Here is a 16,666-nt window from a genome sequence, read left to right on the forward strand (position 1 = left end):
GGCAACCAGGGAGCGAAGCCGAAGCCGAAGGCGGCCCGAGTGCGGCGCTGGCTTCGGGCTCCGGGCGGCGAAGGGGGCGGGGCTTCGTGCTTCTGGTGGCGCCCGAGGAGGAGGAGGAGGCCCCGCCCACCGGCGGCCATTTTGCCCGCTCTCCGCCGCTTGCCGCAAGGGCCGACGGGAGACTCGCACTCCCGGCAGCCCCCGCGCGAGAGCCAATGGCCGCTTCCGGCGCGGGGGATTCTGGGAGTCGCTGAGGCAGGGCTCCCCGGCGGCCGCCATTATCCGGAGGCGCCTCGGGGCCGCGGAGGAGAGGCGGGAGCGGCAGGAGCTGCCATGGGCGCCGCTGCGGCCTAGAGGGCTCCGCCGAGGGAGAGCGCGGCCTAGCGCCCAGGGAGGAGCCTCGCACTCGCGTAACATGTCTCTGGTGGCCTACGCCAGCAGCGAGGAGGAGGAGGAGGAGGAGGAGGAAGGCGAGAGCGACGCAGCCGAGGAAGAAGAAGGAGGAGAGCGGGCGGAGGCCGGCGAGGAGCGCGGGGGCCTCTTCTCGGCCCTCCCGCCGCCGCTGCGCCCTCCTCCTTCCGCTCCTTCCTCCGGGGCCAGGAAGAGGACGCAGCCCGTCCGCATCGCCGCCCCGCAGCTGCACTCCGAGGAGGTGAGCGGAGCCGAGAGGACGACGGGGCCTCGGACTCCTCGTCTGTCTCCCTCCGCAGATGAAGGAGCCGGGAATGGGAAGCCTCTCTCTCTCTCTCTCTCTGCGGGAACCTGGCTCTTCCCGGGGAGCAGGATTCGCACCTTGTGCCCTGGCAGCCCCCCCTGCGGCTTTCCCTGGCTCCTGGTCCTCAGCAGGAAGACCATGCGGCTGCTGCTGCTGCTGCTGTTACCACCGCCGTTGGCTCTCCCTTGCCCCAGAGGAGCCCAAGGGGCAGCCAGGGTCTGGGCGCAGGCCCTTCAGCCCCAGGGTTTGTGGGCCGTGAGGAATGGCCGTGCCCCCTGAGCCACCGGGCTCCTTGGAGCCTTCCTAGGAGCTGCGCTTTGTGGCCTTGGGCTCCAGGTGCAGCCTTGCAGGTCTCCAGGCGCTGCTTGGAAGGGGCTCCTCCATAAAGCTCTTGCCTGAATCGTTGCCCTTCTCTCCTTCCTCTGGCGCTCACCGCTTTCTCTCTCTCTCTTTCTCTCTCTCCTTCAGTCGGATTCGGAGGAGGATGAGCCGGCTAAGAAGCAGCCCCCCTCCCAGGTAAGGACTCTCCTGCACAGCCCCCAGGAAAGAGAGAGGCTTGGCCAGGCAGGCCTGAGCTCAAAGGATCCCCAGAGGCTGCTTCATGGCTTTCCCATCCAGACAACGAGTGGCATTGCCCTTCACTGGCATCAGTCATCCCTCCCCTGGGAGTTTGTGTGCCCTGTTCGCCTTTCAATGGATGCAAGCTCCAGGGAAAGAGATTCCACCTCAACATTAGGAGGAACCTCCTGGCAGCAAGGGCTGTTCGACAGTGGGACACACTCCCTCAATGGAGTCTCCTTCTTTGGAGGCTGTCTTTAAGCAGAGGCTGGATGCCCATCTGTCAATGGGGATGCTTTGGTGGAGAGCTCCTGTATGGCAGAAAGGGGGTTGGGTTGAATGGCCTTGGGGTCTCTTCCAACTCTGCAATTCTGTGATCCTTTCCCTGCCTCTTTCCAAGTGGTGGCCCTTTCTGCCCCTTTGCCTCTCTCTTCTGGGGCTTGAAGGGACAAGCCACTCAGGAGGGGGGCTGGGGTATGGGCAGCTAGTGGTTCTGGATCCTGGAGGAGCCCAGCTCTGGCCAGCGGTCACTGAGGTCCAAGCCTACACACACAAAGCAGCCAAAGAGGCACCTCTTCTAACCTCCGGGCCTCGTCACTTTCCCACAGGGCCACGGCGAAGGCTCCGGCTTGTCTGCTCTGCTTCCGCAGCCCAAAAACCTGACTGTGAAGGAGACCAACCGGCCGCTCTTGCCCTACGTTTTCTCTAGGAAAGCAGCCGAGAGCTCCCCAGAGGGCCCCCCCTCTAAACCCAAGCCCTCCCTGCTACCCAAGGCCGCCTCCGCCGTCACAACCACCACGACCACCCCCTCCCCCTCGGCCATCAAGGCGGCCGCCAAGAGCGCTGCCCTTCAGGTGACCAAGCAGATCACCCAGGAGGAGAACGAGAGTGACGAGGAGGTGGCCCCCGAGAACTACTTCTCTTTGCCCGAGCGGAGGGAGCCGCCCGCCCCCACCGGCCCAGAGGCCTTCCTCTTCACGGGAACGGTGGTGCCAGACGACCTGCCCCCTGGGACGGAGCCCGAGGGCCAGGATGCCACCACAGCCGCCGCCAACGCCCCTTTGGAGTTCAAGACGGTGCCGGGTTCAAGCGTCATTTCCCACGGCTGGGCACCCAAGCCTGACGAAGAGTACGGCAGCCCACCCTGCCCCCCTTACCCTGGCTTCAGTGAAGCGGGGGCCACCGGCAGTTACTATCAGGTGGGAGAGCCCCCCTTCTTGCCAGTGCCTGGGCGAGAAAACTTTGCTATGGAGAAGATAGGCAGGATCAACAGGCTCTCTGTGGGCCTTGAGAGTTGAGAGCTGAGGAGAAGGTGGCCATCTGAGCTCTGGGGGAAGGAGATGAGAGGGTGGGATGAGAGGATTGCAAGGAGTTTGGATGTGCGCAGGAGGAGGAGGGTGCAGCGGCATGGCTTCTCTCTCGCTGAGGCCATCCTTCCTCTTTTCTCTCAGCACCAGGAGTACTACGGCAGCGGCTATTACCAGGAGACAGACCCTGCACTGGGGCCGCAGCAGGAGGCCAGCAGTGATGCTACCTCTATCACTGCTGCTTCATCTTCCTCCTCCTCTTCTTCCTCTTTCATGGATGATGAAGCGGTGAGTAGCCACCTTGGGTTCTGCCTTGCCAGCGGTTGCACTCCTTGGGCCGCAGCGACTGCTAGGGGTGGTGGGCATTGGGGGCAGATCTTCTGCACTTGGTGGAGTCTGTCCATGTCTGCAGTCACAAGGGCGCAGGTTCAGCAAGTGGGAGACCTATTGCACCCGCCCCCCTGGGAGCCCCCTGAAGACAGGGAAGGCCCCTCCATATTCTCTCCTGGTTTCCTTCTGAACCTTTGTGAGGGCTCCTGCAGCCTGAGGGGCAAGAAAGAGGGTGGAAGGGGTGGAGGACTTGATTGGCAATGGTGGGTTATCCGTCCTCCTCCTAGCCCTCAGGCTCCCCCTCTACCAGGGCCATCTGCACCTCAGGACTGGGGAGCAAGGTGAGAGCCTGCTGGAAGTCTCCATTGCTCTGCCTCGGCCAGGAGCCCTTGGTTTGTTTGTTTTTTAATATATTTTTATTAAATTTTAATACAAACAATACAAATATATACAGTCCGACAAACATATACAAACATGGCATCCATCCCTACCCTTCCCCTCCCAAGTCATTTATTCTATGTATTCCTCACCCCCCTTTCCCTCCCCCCGACCCCCTATACCTTCTAATGAGAAAAAAAAGAAAGAAAAGAAAGAAAAGAAAAGAAAAAGGAACTCAATTTACCATCTTATCATCTACTATCGCCTAATTACCTCTACATCTAAACTATCATCTATCATACAACTCTAACTCATTCTCACACATCCTGAGACTTCCATCCTCTTTGCTCGAATTGTAATGTTCTTGTATCTCTTATATATGTTCTATTTGATCTATTCTATACTAAGAGTTTTCCTAAGTACATTCTCCATCTTTAAATACTTCACTTTCTCTATCTTATTGCAATTACTTCATTGTGTATACTACGCTTCTTCAGCAGATAATCAACATACAAATTATTAACAAATCAGTACAATCTATCATCAAATTTATCGATATCACTATTTTACAGTATTATTTCTTTACGTTGTTTCCTCATATATTCAAACACCAATTGCCATTCATCATTAATTTTCTTCTCAACATCCACCATGGCTGTATCCCTTATTACCTGTGTTAATTTGTCCATTTCTATAATTTCCCATCAATTTTATTATCCATTCTTCTTTTTTTGGAATATCCTTTGATTTCCATTTCTGAGCCAATAAGATTCTTGCTATCGCCATCATATAAAATAATTGTTTTCCAAATTTTATTTCTATTTCATTATCGAAAAGTCCTAATAAAAAGCTCTCTGGTTTTATATTTTCCCAATTTCCTTTTCTTGATTATTGATTAATAATGCCTCCAAATCTGTCTTATTTTCTTCATCTCCAATTTCTTTTAGGTCTTTCATCATTCTTTCGTATATCCTTCTGTATGCATACCATCCCATATCAAATCCTTCTTGTTCCAGTTCTACTTGTGATTTTATTATTATTTTACCCATATATTTTTTTGTCAATTCACTATATTTGAACCATTTTCCCCTTCTGATCATTTCTTTTCTATATATAGCCTCATGGGGTGATAGCCACATCGGGAGTTTAATAATAATCCGCCTTTTGTATTTATTCCATACCGCTAATAAATTCCTTCTCACTCAATGATTACTGATTATTTTGTTAACTTTTTCTTTATTATACATTAAATAGGCATGAAAGCCATAACTAAGCCCTTCTCCTTCTAGTTCCAAAAGTTTCCTCTCCTCTAAACTCATCCACTCTTTTAGCCAAATAAGGCTACAAGCTTCTGAGTATAAATGCAGGTTCGGTAATCCCATTCCTCCTCTTTCTTTGGCATCCTGCAATAGCTTCAATCTAATTCTTGGTCTTTTATTCTGCCAAATGAATCTTGATATATCTCTTTCCCAATTTACGAATGGTTTCTTCGAATTAGTAATAGGAATCATCTGAAACAAAAAGAGAATTTTGGGGAGAACAGACATTTTTATTGTAGCTATTCTACCCATAAACGATAGATTTAACTTATTCCAATTCAATAAATCTTTCTTAATATCCAACCACAGTTTGACATAATTATTTTCAAATAATTCATTAGTTTTTTTTGATAACCAAATTCCCAGATATTTTACTTTTTTCTTTATTGCAATTCCCGATTTCTCCTCTAACCACTTCTCTTCTTCTTTTCTAACATTTTTTGTTATTAGTGCTGATTTATTTTTGTTAATTTTACATCCCGAAAGTGCTCCGAATTCTTCAATTAGATCCAGTAATGGTTCCATACTAGTTTGCGGCTCTTCCAAATTTATCACGACGTCGTCTGCGAAAGCCCGGATTTTATATTCAAATTGTTTAATTTTCACACCTTTAATTGTGTCATTATTTTTTATCCTAATCATCAAGGTTTCCATTATTAACAAGAAGAGAAGTGGTGAGAGAGGGCACCCCTGTCTTGTACCCCTCTCAATCTCAACTAACTTTGATAGGTCTCCATTGATGTTAATTTTTGCCTTTTGTATTGTATAAATTTGCGAAATCCAATTTCTATAATTTAATCCACAATTAATCTTTTCCAAAATTTCTAGCAATGCCACCCATTCGACAGAGTCGAAGGCTTTCTCCATATCCACAAATACCAGACCCAACTTTCTATTACTATGTCTTTCATAATATTCTATGATGTTTAATATATATCTAATATTGTTTCTTATATATCTTTTTGGTAAAAAAAACCACATTGATCCGGGTCTATCAATACTTCTAAACAATTCTTAAGTCTGTAGGCCATAATCGTTGCAAAGATTTTAAAATCCAAATTAAGAAGTGAAATTGGTCTATAATTTGAAATCTCTAATTTGTCCTTGCCTTCTTTTGGAATTAAAATTATTTCTGATTCTTTCCATGATTCCGGTATTTTCCCTATCAAGATATTATTCATAGTCAGTCTTAAAGGTTCGGTTATTTCTTTTTTGAATACTTTATAAAATTCTATAGGGAAGCTTCTATATTCTATAGGAGCCCTTGGTTTGTTGTTGGGGAAGCTTTGGGTGCTGTGCCTTGTGGTGACAGCAGGATGCTTCCTGCTGGTGTGTATGTGTATGTGTGTGTTTTTCAAGCTCCCCCAACAGAACCCCATTTTCTCCTCCTTCACCCCCTTGTGCAGTTCAAGCGCTTGCAAGGCAAGCGGAACCGCGGGCGAGAAGAAATCAACTTTGTGGAGATCAAGGGAGATGACCAGCTGAGTGGGGCCCAGCAGTGGCTGACCAAGTCCTTGACGGAGGAGCAAAACATGAAGTCCTTCAGCAAGGTGAGCGGGTGGGCACTCCACCTCTCCAGGTGGCTTTAGTTGTCCTCTTATGCTGCCAAGGGAAGCCATTCTTCCATGAAAGAGCAAAGAACTTGACGTGCTTTTAATCTCCTGGGTAAGACGGTATGGGGCTTTCAGGTGTTTTTGCCACTGGGACTTCCTTGGCAGACATTTGGTTTCCATGTGGCCCACTGTGCTTTAGGCCTTTGAGGTTTTTGCAGAAAAGTTCTGAAGTGCAGGAGGGCTGGTTAGGCCCCAGTGACTCATTCTCCTCTTAAAAAGCAAACCAAGTTTGCTCAGGATGGGAGCTTGTTTACTGGTGCCATGGGAGGGGGGGCTCTCTTGTGGGGATTCCCACCACTTCCTTTTCTCCCTGCAGAAAAAAGGGGAGCAGCCCACAGGGCAGCAGCGGCGGAAGCACCAGATCACGTACCTGATTCACCAGGTGAGAGGCGCTTGGGTCGGCTGTGGCCATGTAGCCCCCCCACCCACTCCATCTCCTGCTTCCCCTAATCTTTCCTGTCTTGTTGGGCCTGCATTTAATCTCTTTCCTTTGCTGGGAGTGCCTTCCCCTCAGGTTGCAAGGGCAGAAAGTGGCTGTAGACAGACCCCTCCCCTGTGTGGCCTTAGCACAGATGTCTTCCTATGGTCAAAATCATGCTGAGGCTCTGGAGCATTCACGCAGTAGCTGCTAGTCTTCTTCTTCTTTTGCTTGCTCACCTTCTGTTTTCTCTCTGCCCTCAGTTTCACCCTTCTTCCATCCTGCAGTCTGAGGCTTTTCGGGAAGGGCTTTTAGGGACCCTCCCTGGCACCTCCTCCCAGCTGGCTTTGGCATGGGTTGTGTGAGGGCTCTTAGTTGTATGGATCAGAAAGGCCAGGCCTCTGTCTTTAACTCTGCTCCTTCTTCCCTCCTTGCCCACCTCTCTGGGTCCTCCAGGCAAAAGAACGAGAGCTGGAGCTGAAGAACACGTGGGCAGAGAACAAGCTGAGCAGGCGGCAGACACAGGCCAAGTATGGCTTTTAGGACCTCTCCTCCTGGCTTGTGGCCAGCTAGCCTGTGAGCCGGTCAGCCTCCAGGACTCTTGCAACTCCTGCAAGGAGGTGCCCCAGTGGGCGATGGTGGAGGCGGCACTCGGGCAGCCACTGCCAGCCAAGGGAGCAGTGGACGCTGGCTGGCATCTCTCTGATCACTGTGGCTTCCTAGCAGAGGGACTGGGCCAGGCTCCTCTGGAGGGGAAGGATGGACGGATGGATGGACAGATCCTCCTTGAGGTCTGCAACATTTGCCCACTGGCCACCAGATGGACAACCTTCCCTTTGGACTGCTCTCTTTCTCCTTTCTGGTAGCCCTCAGGACACAGAGGCTGCCTCAGGCCAGCTGGACACCAGCAGCCCCTGTTCCCCGCTTTCCCTGGAGGAGCCTGTCTATGGAGTGCAGCAGGAAGGGCTTATTGCTTCGTGGCCTCAATAGCCCCCTCAGTCCCTGGGCGTTGGGCTTGGGTCCTATTTGCCCGAGAGCCCTTGGGCTGTCCAGCTCCCTCTTTTTTGGGGGGGGGGGTTGTATTTGCGTTCCAGGCCCTGTGTCCCCCAAAGAGCCTCCCCTTTCTGGTTTTGTGAGTTAGGGACCAGCAGCTCCATCCCAGTTCCCGCTTGAGAACGCTGGTTCCGAAAGCAGCCCTGGCCTCTGCTCCTGAGCGAGAGTGTTTGGCATGCTTGGCACCGAATGCCACAGCAGGTGGCTTGCTGTATCTGCCCAGCCCAGCCCTTCCACCAGCCTTAAGGACGCAGCAAGTGGCACCCTTCTTCCCCTGAGGCGCTGGGGACCTCTTGTTGCCTTGCCAGCCATGGGCCCTGCCATGAGCAGGTGGGGCTGAGCCCAAGGCTCCACTGTGGGGCGGAGGGGGCTGTGCATATGCCCCTCCTGCCCCACACTGGAGCCCTTCTGGCGGAGGAGGAGGAGGATGCCCCTTCTAACTGTGATGGGTGCCCTTTCCCTTCTATCTCTGTTTCTGGGGAGAGGGTGGGTTTCCAGGCCAGAGCCCTCCAGCCCCCTCCTTGCTCCCCATTGACCCTCTAAACTGCCCCCGGGCTCTTCCCCCTCACCCTCCTTGGGTTGTTTGTCTTGTTGCCCGTTGTCCATTTTGCAGCTGCCCCCCTTTTGGAAGAGGTGTCTTCTTGGCTGCAGGAGTTGGGGGAATGATATTTTTACTAAGAGAAAGTTCTAGTTTATTTCCTGGACTCTTTAGTACTTAGGAATACTGCATTTTCCTTTTGAATATTCCAAATAAAAGACCTCGTTCAGACCCATATGTGCATTTTGTGAGCCGGAATGAAAGGTCTGGGGGGGGTGGCAGCGTGGGGGCAAAAGGCGCCCCTGTCCTTCTGGGGCTGGGGGGGAGGGCTGCCCCCAAGGGCTGGGGGGGCTCCTGCTTTGGGGGGAGAGGAAATCCAGGGTCATTGCAAAGGGAGGCTGGGCTTTTCCGAAAGAACTCTTCTCTCCCTTTTGGGGGGTCCTTTTCTTGAGGAGGGGGTCTCTTGGTGGGAAGGCAGAGGCCTGAGTGCGAGTGGCCTTCCTCTTCTCCCTGGCTCCCTCTGCTGGGCCTCTAAAAGGGAGGACTGGGAGGAGGCAGAGGCAGGGTCCGCCCGCCTCACTCTTGGCCTTGCTCCCGGGGAAGGAGGGGCCGGGGCTGGGCCAGGACTAGGCTCCGGGGAGGCAGGCAGGCAGGCAGGGACCGCCGAGAGGAACAGCTGTCCTCTTCCCCACCGACCCTCCCTGCGAGGTAGGACCCCTCTCGACCCCCGCCTTGCCAGGGCTCAGAGGAGCATCAGCAGCAAAGGGCTTGGGCTGCAATGCCCCGCTGGGGGTCTTGGTCGGGGGGCAGGAGGAGGCAGGGGAGGGGGCAAGTGGGCTCCAGCCCCACCGATGCCACAGCCTGCCTGTCCCATGGGGCAATGGAGGGTGGCCCTGGGGGCAGGGACCCACAAACAGAGGCAAAAGCTTCCTTCCTTGTGCAGGAGCTGCAGCAGGGCTCTGGGGGCTGCCCCCTGGTGCCTGTGTGTGCCTATGGGGCTGTGGTGAGGGGGGGGGGGAGGCGCCTCCCTTTTGGGCTCCTGAGGAGGAGGAAGTGGCTGAGAGGGAAGGCCCAGGAGGCGGCCAAGGAGAGGCCTCCAGGTGGGGCGCCTCAGACCCTCCTTGCAGCCCCTCTGGACGCAGGTAAGACAGGCTGCCAGGCCCCCCTTCTCCCTGGCACACTCCCTGGCACACTCCTGGAAGCCCTCAACAGAGGGGTGGAAGGGAAGTGTGAGGGGCTGCCCCACTTCCTGGGGGCCAGGAGGGCTAAGGAGAACCGGCCAGAGAGCCCCAAAGTGGCCTCCCTTCCACTGGCTCTGAGGTTGAGGGGCAGGGGGTGTGGGGCAGAATGGGTCTGGGTTGATCCTACTCCTGAGAGAGACTCCTCTGTCCCCTTCCTTCTGCTTCTCCTGAGGGCAGGGTGCCTTAGATGATGGAGGCAGTTGTGGGTCCCCCCACATGGCAGTCCCACCCACAGACACACCACCCGGGGGTCCCTCCTGTAGCCTGGAGCTCCCCTGCCCCCATTTCAGCCTGTTTGTCAGTCCCCCTCAGTTTGGGGCATGGAAGTGGGTGGGGAGAGATCTGGCTGTGGGGCTGAGGGGGCGCTGAGTGTGTGTTGCTTTTTGGCAGCTGATGGCCAAGGATGGCCATACGGAGGTCTTCACCAGCGAGGAGCCCAGGAGCCCAAGCAGAGATGCCAAGGTGAGGAGAAGGGCTTCTTGGGGGTCAGAGGGGGCTTCCATGCCATGGGGAGCTGTCCTTGCAAAGCCACAAGCTACCCCCATCCCCACACATGCGGTGGCAGGGGAGGGCAAAAGGGGGGCTGATGCGAGCACCACTCTCCTCCTCCGCAGGAGACCCCTCACGGCCTGCCAGGGGGCAACAAGGAGGACGGGGACAACGAGGAGGATGAGGTCTTTGCCAGCCCAGAGGGCCAAGCCCCCAGCCCCACTGGCTCCCCACACGGCACCAGCGTGGAGGAGCTGTATGAGCTGCTGGAGAAGCTGGGCAGGTGAGGAGTTGGGGGTGGGCCTTCTCCGCCCAGACTTTGAGGGCTAAGGTGGTCCCAAGGTCCCAAGCCTTCCCTGCATGAACCACAGCCACAGGGGCCAGGAGGGTGTCGTAGGGGACTCTCCTGCCCACAGACCCCTTCTGAGACCTTTTCTCTCCCCTGGGGGCTCCTCTTTGCCCTCTTCCTTCATTCCTTCTTTCTTTCCTTCTCTCTTGCTCCCTTTCTTCCCCCTCCAGCGGCCACTTTGGGGTGGTGAGGCGCTGCCGCGAGCGGGAGACAGGCGCCTTCTTTGCGGCCAAGTCGGTGAAGGTGCGGAAGCGGAAGGGGAGCCGGCTGGGCCTGGACCGTGAGCAGGTCGAACGGGAGGTGGGCATCTTGCGCCAGCTGCGCCACCCCAACATCATGCGCCTCCACGACGTCTTTGCCAACAAGGCTGAGGTGGTCCTGATCCTGGAGCTGTGAGTGTCCCCTGTATGTCTCTCTCTGTGTGTTTGCAGAAATGCTGCTGATGTACATCTCTTGTGACAAGCACAACAAAACCACAGCTTGGAAGAAGGTGCTTTTAAACGTACCATTGGAGTGGTAGTCTTCAAAAACTATCTTTTCCCAAGTTCTGGTGAAGCCCTGAGAGAGCTTTGTGTCTCTTGGAAGAAAGTAGGGCGGTCTCTGCATCTCAGGAGGTTCCTGTCCAGAGGCAGGTGGTTCCTACTTGTCTGGAGATGCCACATCTGTTGACGTCCATTTCTTAAATGGCTTCTACTCCTCCAGAGTGGGGCAGGATTGGGGGGGGGGCTGGGGATGATCCTGGCCCCCTAACAGCCTCCCACCTTGGCCAGCTGCCCCATCCCTCGCTCAGCCTCTCCCCCATCTCCTCTCCCCTCAGCATCCATGGAGGAGAGCTCTTTGACTTCATTGCAGAGAAGGAGGCTCTGACGGAGGAGGAGGCTATTGAGTTCCTGCAGCAGATCCTCTGTGGGGTGACCTACATGCACACCGGGCACATCGCCCACTTTGACCTCAAGGTACTTGCCCTGCGAGGACACTGGGGTGCCAGCCAGCCTGGTGTGGACTTCCCTGAACCACTGTGGCGCCCTGGTTGGGATTGCAGCGCTCGTCTCTTCCGTGCCGTGGGTCCCCTGAAGAGAGGAACTGGGGTGAATTGGCCTGGGAGTGGGGTATCTGTGGTGACCTATCTGTGCATCTTCATTCTCCTGGGGATGGGCAATGTGGGCAGGGGATGCTTCTCACTGACCCTCCCATCCCATGTGGGGTCCTTGGTCCGTCCTGCAGCCAGAGAACATCATGCTCTTCCAGAAGGATGTCCCCAACCCCACCATCAAGATCATCGATTTTGGCCTGGCCCAAAAGCTGGAGGAAGGTGTGGCATTCAAAAGTCTCTGTGGGACCCCCCAGTACATTGGTGAGTGGGGAACCAGTGGGGGTCTGCTTTTGAAGGGAGCACCCCTCTGGCCAGTCTGATAGCGGTGTATTGTTGGGGGGGGGGTCCATTTAGGCATTTCTCCAGCAGAGCTGCTGGGGTTGGACGACTGTCACATTTCCCTGGAACGCCCCTGGCACTGGACGCTTCTCCTGGGTCACCCCTTTGCCCCAAAGGAGGCTCAGCCCTTCCCTGTAAAGCCAGACCCTCTTCCTGTGCCAAGAGAGCCATGTGCCACCAGGGACCCCTCACTTTGGTCTGTGGGGAGAAATAACAATAAGCGATGGCCAAAATGCATGACCCGCAGGGCTGACAGTCAGGAAGGAGCCAACAACAGAGTTTGTGTTCCACAATGTTACTTTCAGTTAACTTTGCCATGTTTTTCTCTCTTAGAATAGCATATTGTTCACATGCATAATGCATGGACTTCTATCTTTATGAAGGGCCCACACTCAAGAAGACAAGAATTTTTGGCATCTTGTCCAGTCTATCTGAAAGGCAAAGCTTTTCAGCCCTCGGATAAAGGGCATCCCTTATAATAAGGGACACTTGCCAGCCCTAGAAGGAACATGTTTTCTGGCCCTCCGGTGATGGACGTCCAGTACAATAAGGGACCCCTGGCAGCCCTGTGAAGGAGAGGCGCATCAGTCCAGCCCCTGACAGCCAGCATGCCTGGCCATGTTGCTTTGCATTTTTTATGTCTCTTGCATGCCAAAAAACTCCTAAATATGGGGAGATGAGTAAGTGATCTCAGCCGGCCAGGCATCCCGGAAGTGTCCCTCATTCCAGCTTTTGCCCTGATTGTGGCCTCATTGCACTTTTCTTTCCACATTTCGCTGTTTTGAACGAATGCCTGTGGATTCACAGCAGCTGCAGCCAGAGACTGTGTGCAGTTGGGCTATTTCCTCCTTGTGGTCCTGAAAGTGGGGTGCAAGAGGGAAGCATGCAGGTGGGTGGGTGCGCGTGTGCATGCGTCTGTCTGTGCAAATGCAGAAGAGCCTGCAAGGGCCTGATCCCTTTCTCTTGAGTGTCCCTCCAGAAAGAGACAAGCTGGAGCCACCTGGTGCTGTTTTGGTTGTTCTGTGTAGTGTTCCTCAGCTATGGTTCCTTCTAACAGGCAGGCCATCCCCAGGCGCCCCTCTTTTCATATGGAGTGGTGATTAATTGGGGAGCAGAACAGGACCCCAAAGGGCTATGGCCGCTTTCTTGGGCCAGCAACCCAGTCAAGGAGCCACGAACTCTTTCCCTCCATCCATAGGGGCTCCCACGCTGAGGGTGGGACAGGCACCACCTTTCTCCTGTGGAGACCCCAAGCATGACACCCTTTCCCTGTCTCTTTCTCTCCTCCAGCTCCCGAAGTGATCAACTACGAGGCTTTGAGCACAGCCACAGACATGTGGTAAGTCAGCCTTTCTCTCTGAGCATCTGACTCTTGGACAGGAAGGGAGCCAGGCGCTCCAGGAAGTGGTTGCAAACCGGACATGCACATGCGCAGGCATGGGTGCATGCACACACTCTCTCTTCTGCCTTGGTTTATTTTGCCCCCCTCTTCATGGCTAAAAAGCAGCCACACAAACAACGCCTTTCTTGTGTTGGGGGTCCTCTGCAAAATAGAAAGGGATTCCAGGGTTGATGTCATGTGTCTTGCATGTGGGGTCATCCCAGCCCTTCCTCCTTGGTTGGGTCTCCCTTGCTGTCCAGCAGCCCCTCCTCGATGGTTGCTAAGCAAAATGGACGTTGGGTTGAAGAACAGGGGCTCCCAGTCTCTGCCTCCCTCTTTCTAACTCTGTCTTTCTCTCTCTCTCTTAGGAGCATCGGTGTGATCACATACATCTTGTAAGTAACCAGAGGCCTCTTTATGTTGGGGCATGGGGCAAAAGGAGGGGGGCCTTGATAGTCTTCCAGGGGAGTTGGGTTCATGAAGCCCCCTCCCCTGGGCTCCCCACAATGCCTTTTGTTTGTTTCCTCCTGAAAGCAGAAGGAAAATACAAACAGGAACCAAGGATGTCCTGATGGGTTCCCAGAGAGAGGTCTCCATTTTGGAAGAATGAGCCTAGCCCTCATCAGGGCTTTTCTTCTCTCATCATGACTCACTTTCCTCCTCTTCCTCCACTTTCTTTCTCCTTGTCCTCCTTTTTCATTCTCTAAATGCCTGCTTCAAGAGGAGGGCATTTTCCTCCAGGGTTGAAAACCAGTCGGTCAGAGTTCCAGGCCGCCTGACTGACCAGGCACCTCCTAACCCTGTTCTCCTCTCCTTCCAGGCTGAGCGGCATGTCCCCCTTCCAGGGGGAGACGGATGCAGAAACGCTCTCCAACGTGGTCTCCGGAAACTACGAGTTCGAGGAGAAGTACTTCAGCCAGACCTCGGAGATGGCCAAGGACTTCATCCGGCAGCTTCTGGTCAAGGATCCTGGGTAACGCTCTGCAGACTTTTCTGAGGAATCCCTGGTCTCCCGAGGAGCAGACAGGCTAGCGGGCAAAGTGCTTTCTGTGCCTCAGTGGCTCCATCTGGGAAATGGGAACAGTTCCTTGGGGAGGGGGGCTGATGGGAGAGCCCCAAGCAGGTGCATGGCCTGCAGAGAGGGAAGGTCAGAACAAGTAAATGAAGGGAAACTTCTCTCGTGTGTTTCAGAAACCGAATGACAGCCAGCGAGTGCCTCATCCACCCGTGGATTAAGGTAAGGCAGCTGGGAAGACAGAAGTGGGATGAGAGGTGGGTCCCAGGGGAGGTAGCCAAGGGGTCATTGGCCAGGGCCTCTCTTTTTCAAGAGGAGCAAAATCCTGGACAATGGGTTCTCCTCGGCCTTTTATGGGAACTGCAGGACATGGGGGATGGAGGCCTGTGGATGGCTTACAGCCATTGGGGAATAACGTATCCACAGCTGGTGGTCCTGTGCATTGCTGGGACAGAAGTGGGCAATTTGTGGCCCTCCAGATGCTGGATTGGAGCTTCCATCATCCCCCGCTGTTGGCTAGGAAGGAGTTGCAGTCCAGCCCTATCTGGCAGGCCACCTCACTCTCTTGGCCTTTGACTTCACGTCCCTTGTGGATTTTTCACTCTCTCTTCCCAAAAGACTAGCACAAAAGTGCAGGGAGGGGACAGGTGTGGTGAGGGGACAGCTGCCATCACAGGGGCCTCTCTTGCCACCCCCAATCTATGTGCCAATTCCAGCCCCTGAACCGGAAGCAGGCCATGAACCGGAGCCGCTCCTCCATCAACATGAAGAACTTCCGCAAATTCAACGCTCGCCGAAAGTGGAAGGTAAACAGAGTGGCTGGGCTGAGGCATCAGGGTCCCCCACCTGGCACCACCCAGGACCCCAACACTTGGGGCCACACTGTTTGTCTGTCTGTGGCTTCTGGGATTGGAGTCCCACGAAGTCTCGAGGGCCCAAGGTCCAGGAGCCGCTGTACTGGAGGATACTTTGCTCCTGGGCTCCCTTCCTTTTCACTCAAGGCTATGGGGGCATGAAAGGGGGGGTCTGATCTCCTCTTTCCTCCTTTTCAGCATCTATCTCTATTTCCCCAAAGCTCTCCTACAACATGGTGTCCGCCTGCAACCGCCTCTGCCAGATGGGCCTCTTGTGCCAGCAGCGGAGGGAGGAGGAGGAGAAACTGGTAGGTGATGCTTGGGGTGTGGGTTGGCTTCTCCCTGGCCTGTGGGGTGGTGCTTTCCTCTTCCCCAAATCTTCTTAAAATCTGTGAGTGGCTGCAGGGATCCATGGAGGCCCCCCAGCTGGCCAGTCCTCTGCCCCCCCGGCCTCCGTCTGCCCCCTTACGCTGCCTTTTCTGCCCCCTTGCAGCGCAACTGTGAGAGCGACCAGGAGGACATGGCCGTCAACCCCATAGCCCTGCTCCGCAGGCGAAGAAGCATCTGCTCCTGAAAAGAGGGAAGGGGAAAGCAAGCAATGCCTCCTTGGGATGCAGCCCCACGCCCGATCCCACCCTTTCCCACCCCACCAGCAGAGAGGGCCAGGGGACGAAAGGGACCCACAGCCTGCGGAGCTGCTCTCTGGAGAAGCCACCAGTGGCTGGCTGTGGCCCAAGGGGCCTGAGACAGGAGGCGCCTCTCCTCCATAGTGCCTCCCCCATTTTCCAGCCTTGAATGGCCAGAAGATATTCCTTGCAACAAGCCCTGGCTGGGGGGGTATGTGGGGTGGGGATGCCGTGTGTCACATGCCAAAGGGAGTCTAATGGGAAATGGGGTCCACTTGGGTTCAGTGTCAGGTGGGGGGCCCTTGGGAGATGCTCCCTCTGAGCGCAGCAGGCAGCCCCACTCTTGTCCCATGCTTTTCCTCTTGCCAGCCTTTTAACAAGGGCCCCCACAATGGGTCCTTTGAATCCCAGCCCCTCCAGGGATTTTTGTTCCCCACGAGGGACCCCCGCCGTTTCTCCCCAAGGATCCAGGAGAAGAGAAGCCTTGGGAGTGTGTTTGGCAGTGTGTTTTTATACGTATGGATATAGTCAAAGAAATATTATATACTCAGCCTTTTTATTGTATTCCTTTGGTTTCATTTCTGACTGATGTGATTCTCTCAAGTATCTTAACTTGCACACAGGACGGCCCAGCATCCTGGTTGGGAAACCGAGACCTGTTTCTCTGGAGGTTCTGGGTTCAAGTTTCACCCCTTCTGCAATCTTATAGGAGGAGTGGGGAATGTGTGACTCTTAGGATATTGCTAGACTGCAACTCCCACCAGCCCCCCCCCCCCACCATGCTGATGAATGGTGGGAGAGTCCAACATCCGGAGGGCCATATCATGAGAAGTTATGGCTCACTAGACAATGATGCTAGGAAAGGTAAAAGGCACTAGGAAGAGACGGATCGGTTTAATGAAGGAGGAAAAGGTCCTGGGTCTGCAGGACCTGAGCAGGTGGTTGAGGAAGGGGCGCCTTAGTGGCTCCTTCACAGCATCGCCAGGCCTTGGAGGCAGTGAATGGAAGCAGATGGGAGCTCAAATGTCAGCAGGCTGCAATGCACAAGAA

The 16,666-nt window shown here is 54.5% G+C and overlaps 2 protein-coding genes across 4 annotated transcripts; both read left to right on the forward strand.

Moving 5' to 3' along the window:
- Positions 1–195: 195 nt before the first annotated feature.
- On the forward strand, positions 196–8,460 carry PRCC (proline rich mitotic checkpoint control factor). The gene is made up of 7 exons (XM_089483461.1): positions 196–652; positions 1,184–1,231; positions 1,882–2,472; positions 2,725–2,868; positions 6,014–6,157; positions 6,537–6,602; positions 7,095–8,460. Exons 1-7 carry the CDS (start codon positions 416–418, stop codon positions 7,179–7,181), a joined length of 1,317 nt encoding a protein of 438 aa, XP_089339587.1. The 5' UTR covers positions 196–415; the 3' UTR covers positions 7,182–8,460.
- A 380-nt stretch (positions 8,461–8,840) lies between these two features.
- LOC149301723 (death-associated protein kinase 2-like) lies at positions 8,841–16,180 on the forward strand. 3 transcript variants are annotated; one of them, XM_089483463.1, is made up of 14 exons: positions 8,866–8,937; positions 9,173–9,371; positions 9,861–9,932; positions 10,085–10,242; positions 10,479–10,700; positions 11,126–11,264; positions 11,533–11,662; positions 13,031–13,079; positions 13,490–13,516; positions 13,942–14,094; positions 14,313–14,358; positions 14,853–14,942; positions 15,212–15,298; positions 15,484–16,180. In XM_089483463.1, exons 3-14 carry the CDS (start codon positions 9,864–9,866, stop codon positions 15,562–15,564), a joined length of 1,251 nt encoding a protein of 416 aa, XP_089339589.1. In that variant the 5' UTR covers positions 8,866–8,937; positions 9,173–9,371; positions 9,861–9,863; the 3' UTR covers positions 15,565–16,180. The 3 variants fall into 3 exon arrangements, with proteins under 3 accessions (XP_089339590.1, XP_089339588.1, XP_089339589.1); XM_089483464.1 differs by lacking the exon at positions 9,173–9,371 and having other exon boundaries at positions 8,841–8,937; positions 15,189–15,298; XM_089483462.1 differs by lacking the exon at positions 9,173–9,371 and having other exon boundaries at positions 8,841–8,937.
- The last annotated feature ends 486 nt before the right edge of the window (positions 16,181–16,666 follow it).

This window comes from Sceloporus occidentalis, unplaced genomic scaffold (assembly GCF_023333645.1).
Source record: "Sceloporus occidentalis isolate IW3139 unplaced genomic scaffold, rSceOcc1.0.p SCAF_20, whole genome shotgun sequence".
Classification (NCBI taxonomy): domain Eukaryota; kingdom Metazoa; phylum Chordata; class Lepidosauria; order Squamata; family Phrynosomatidae; genus Sceloporus; species Sceloporus occidentalis.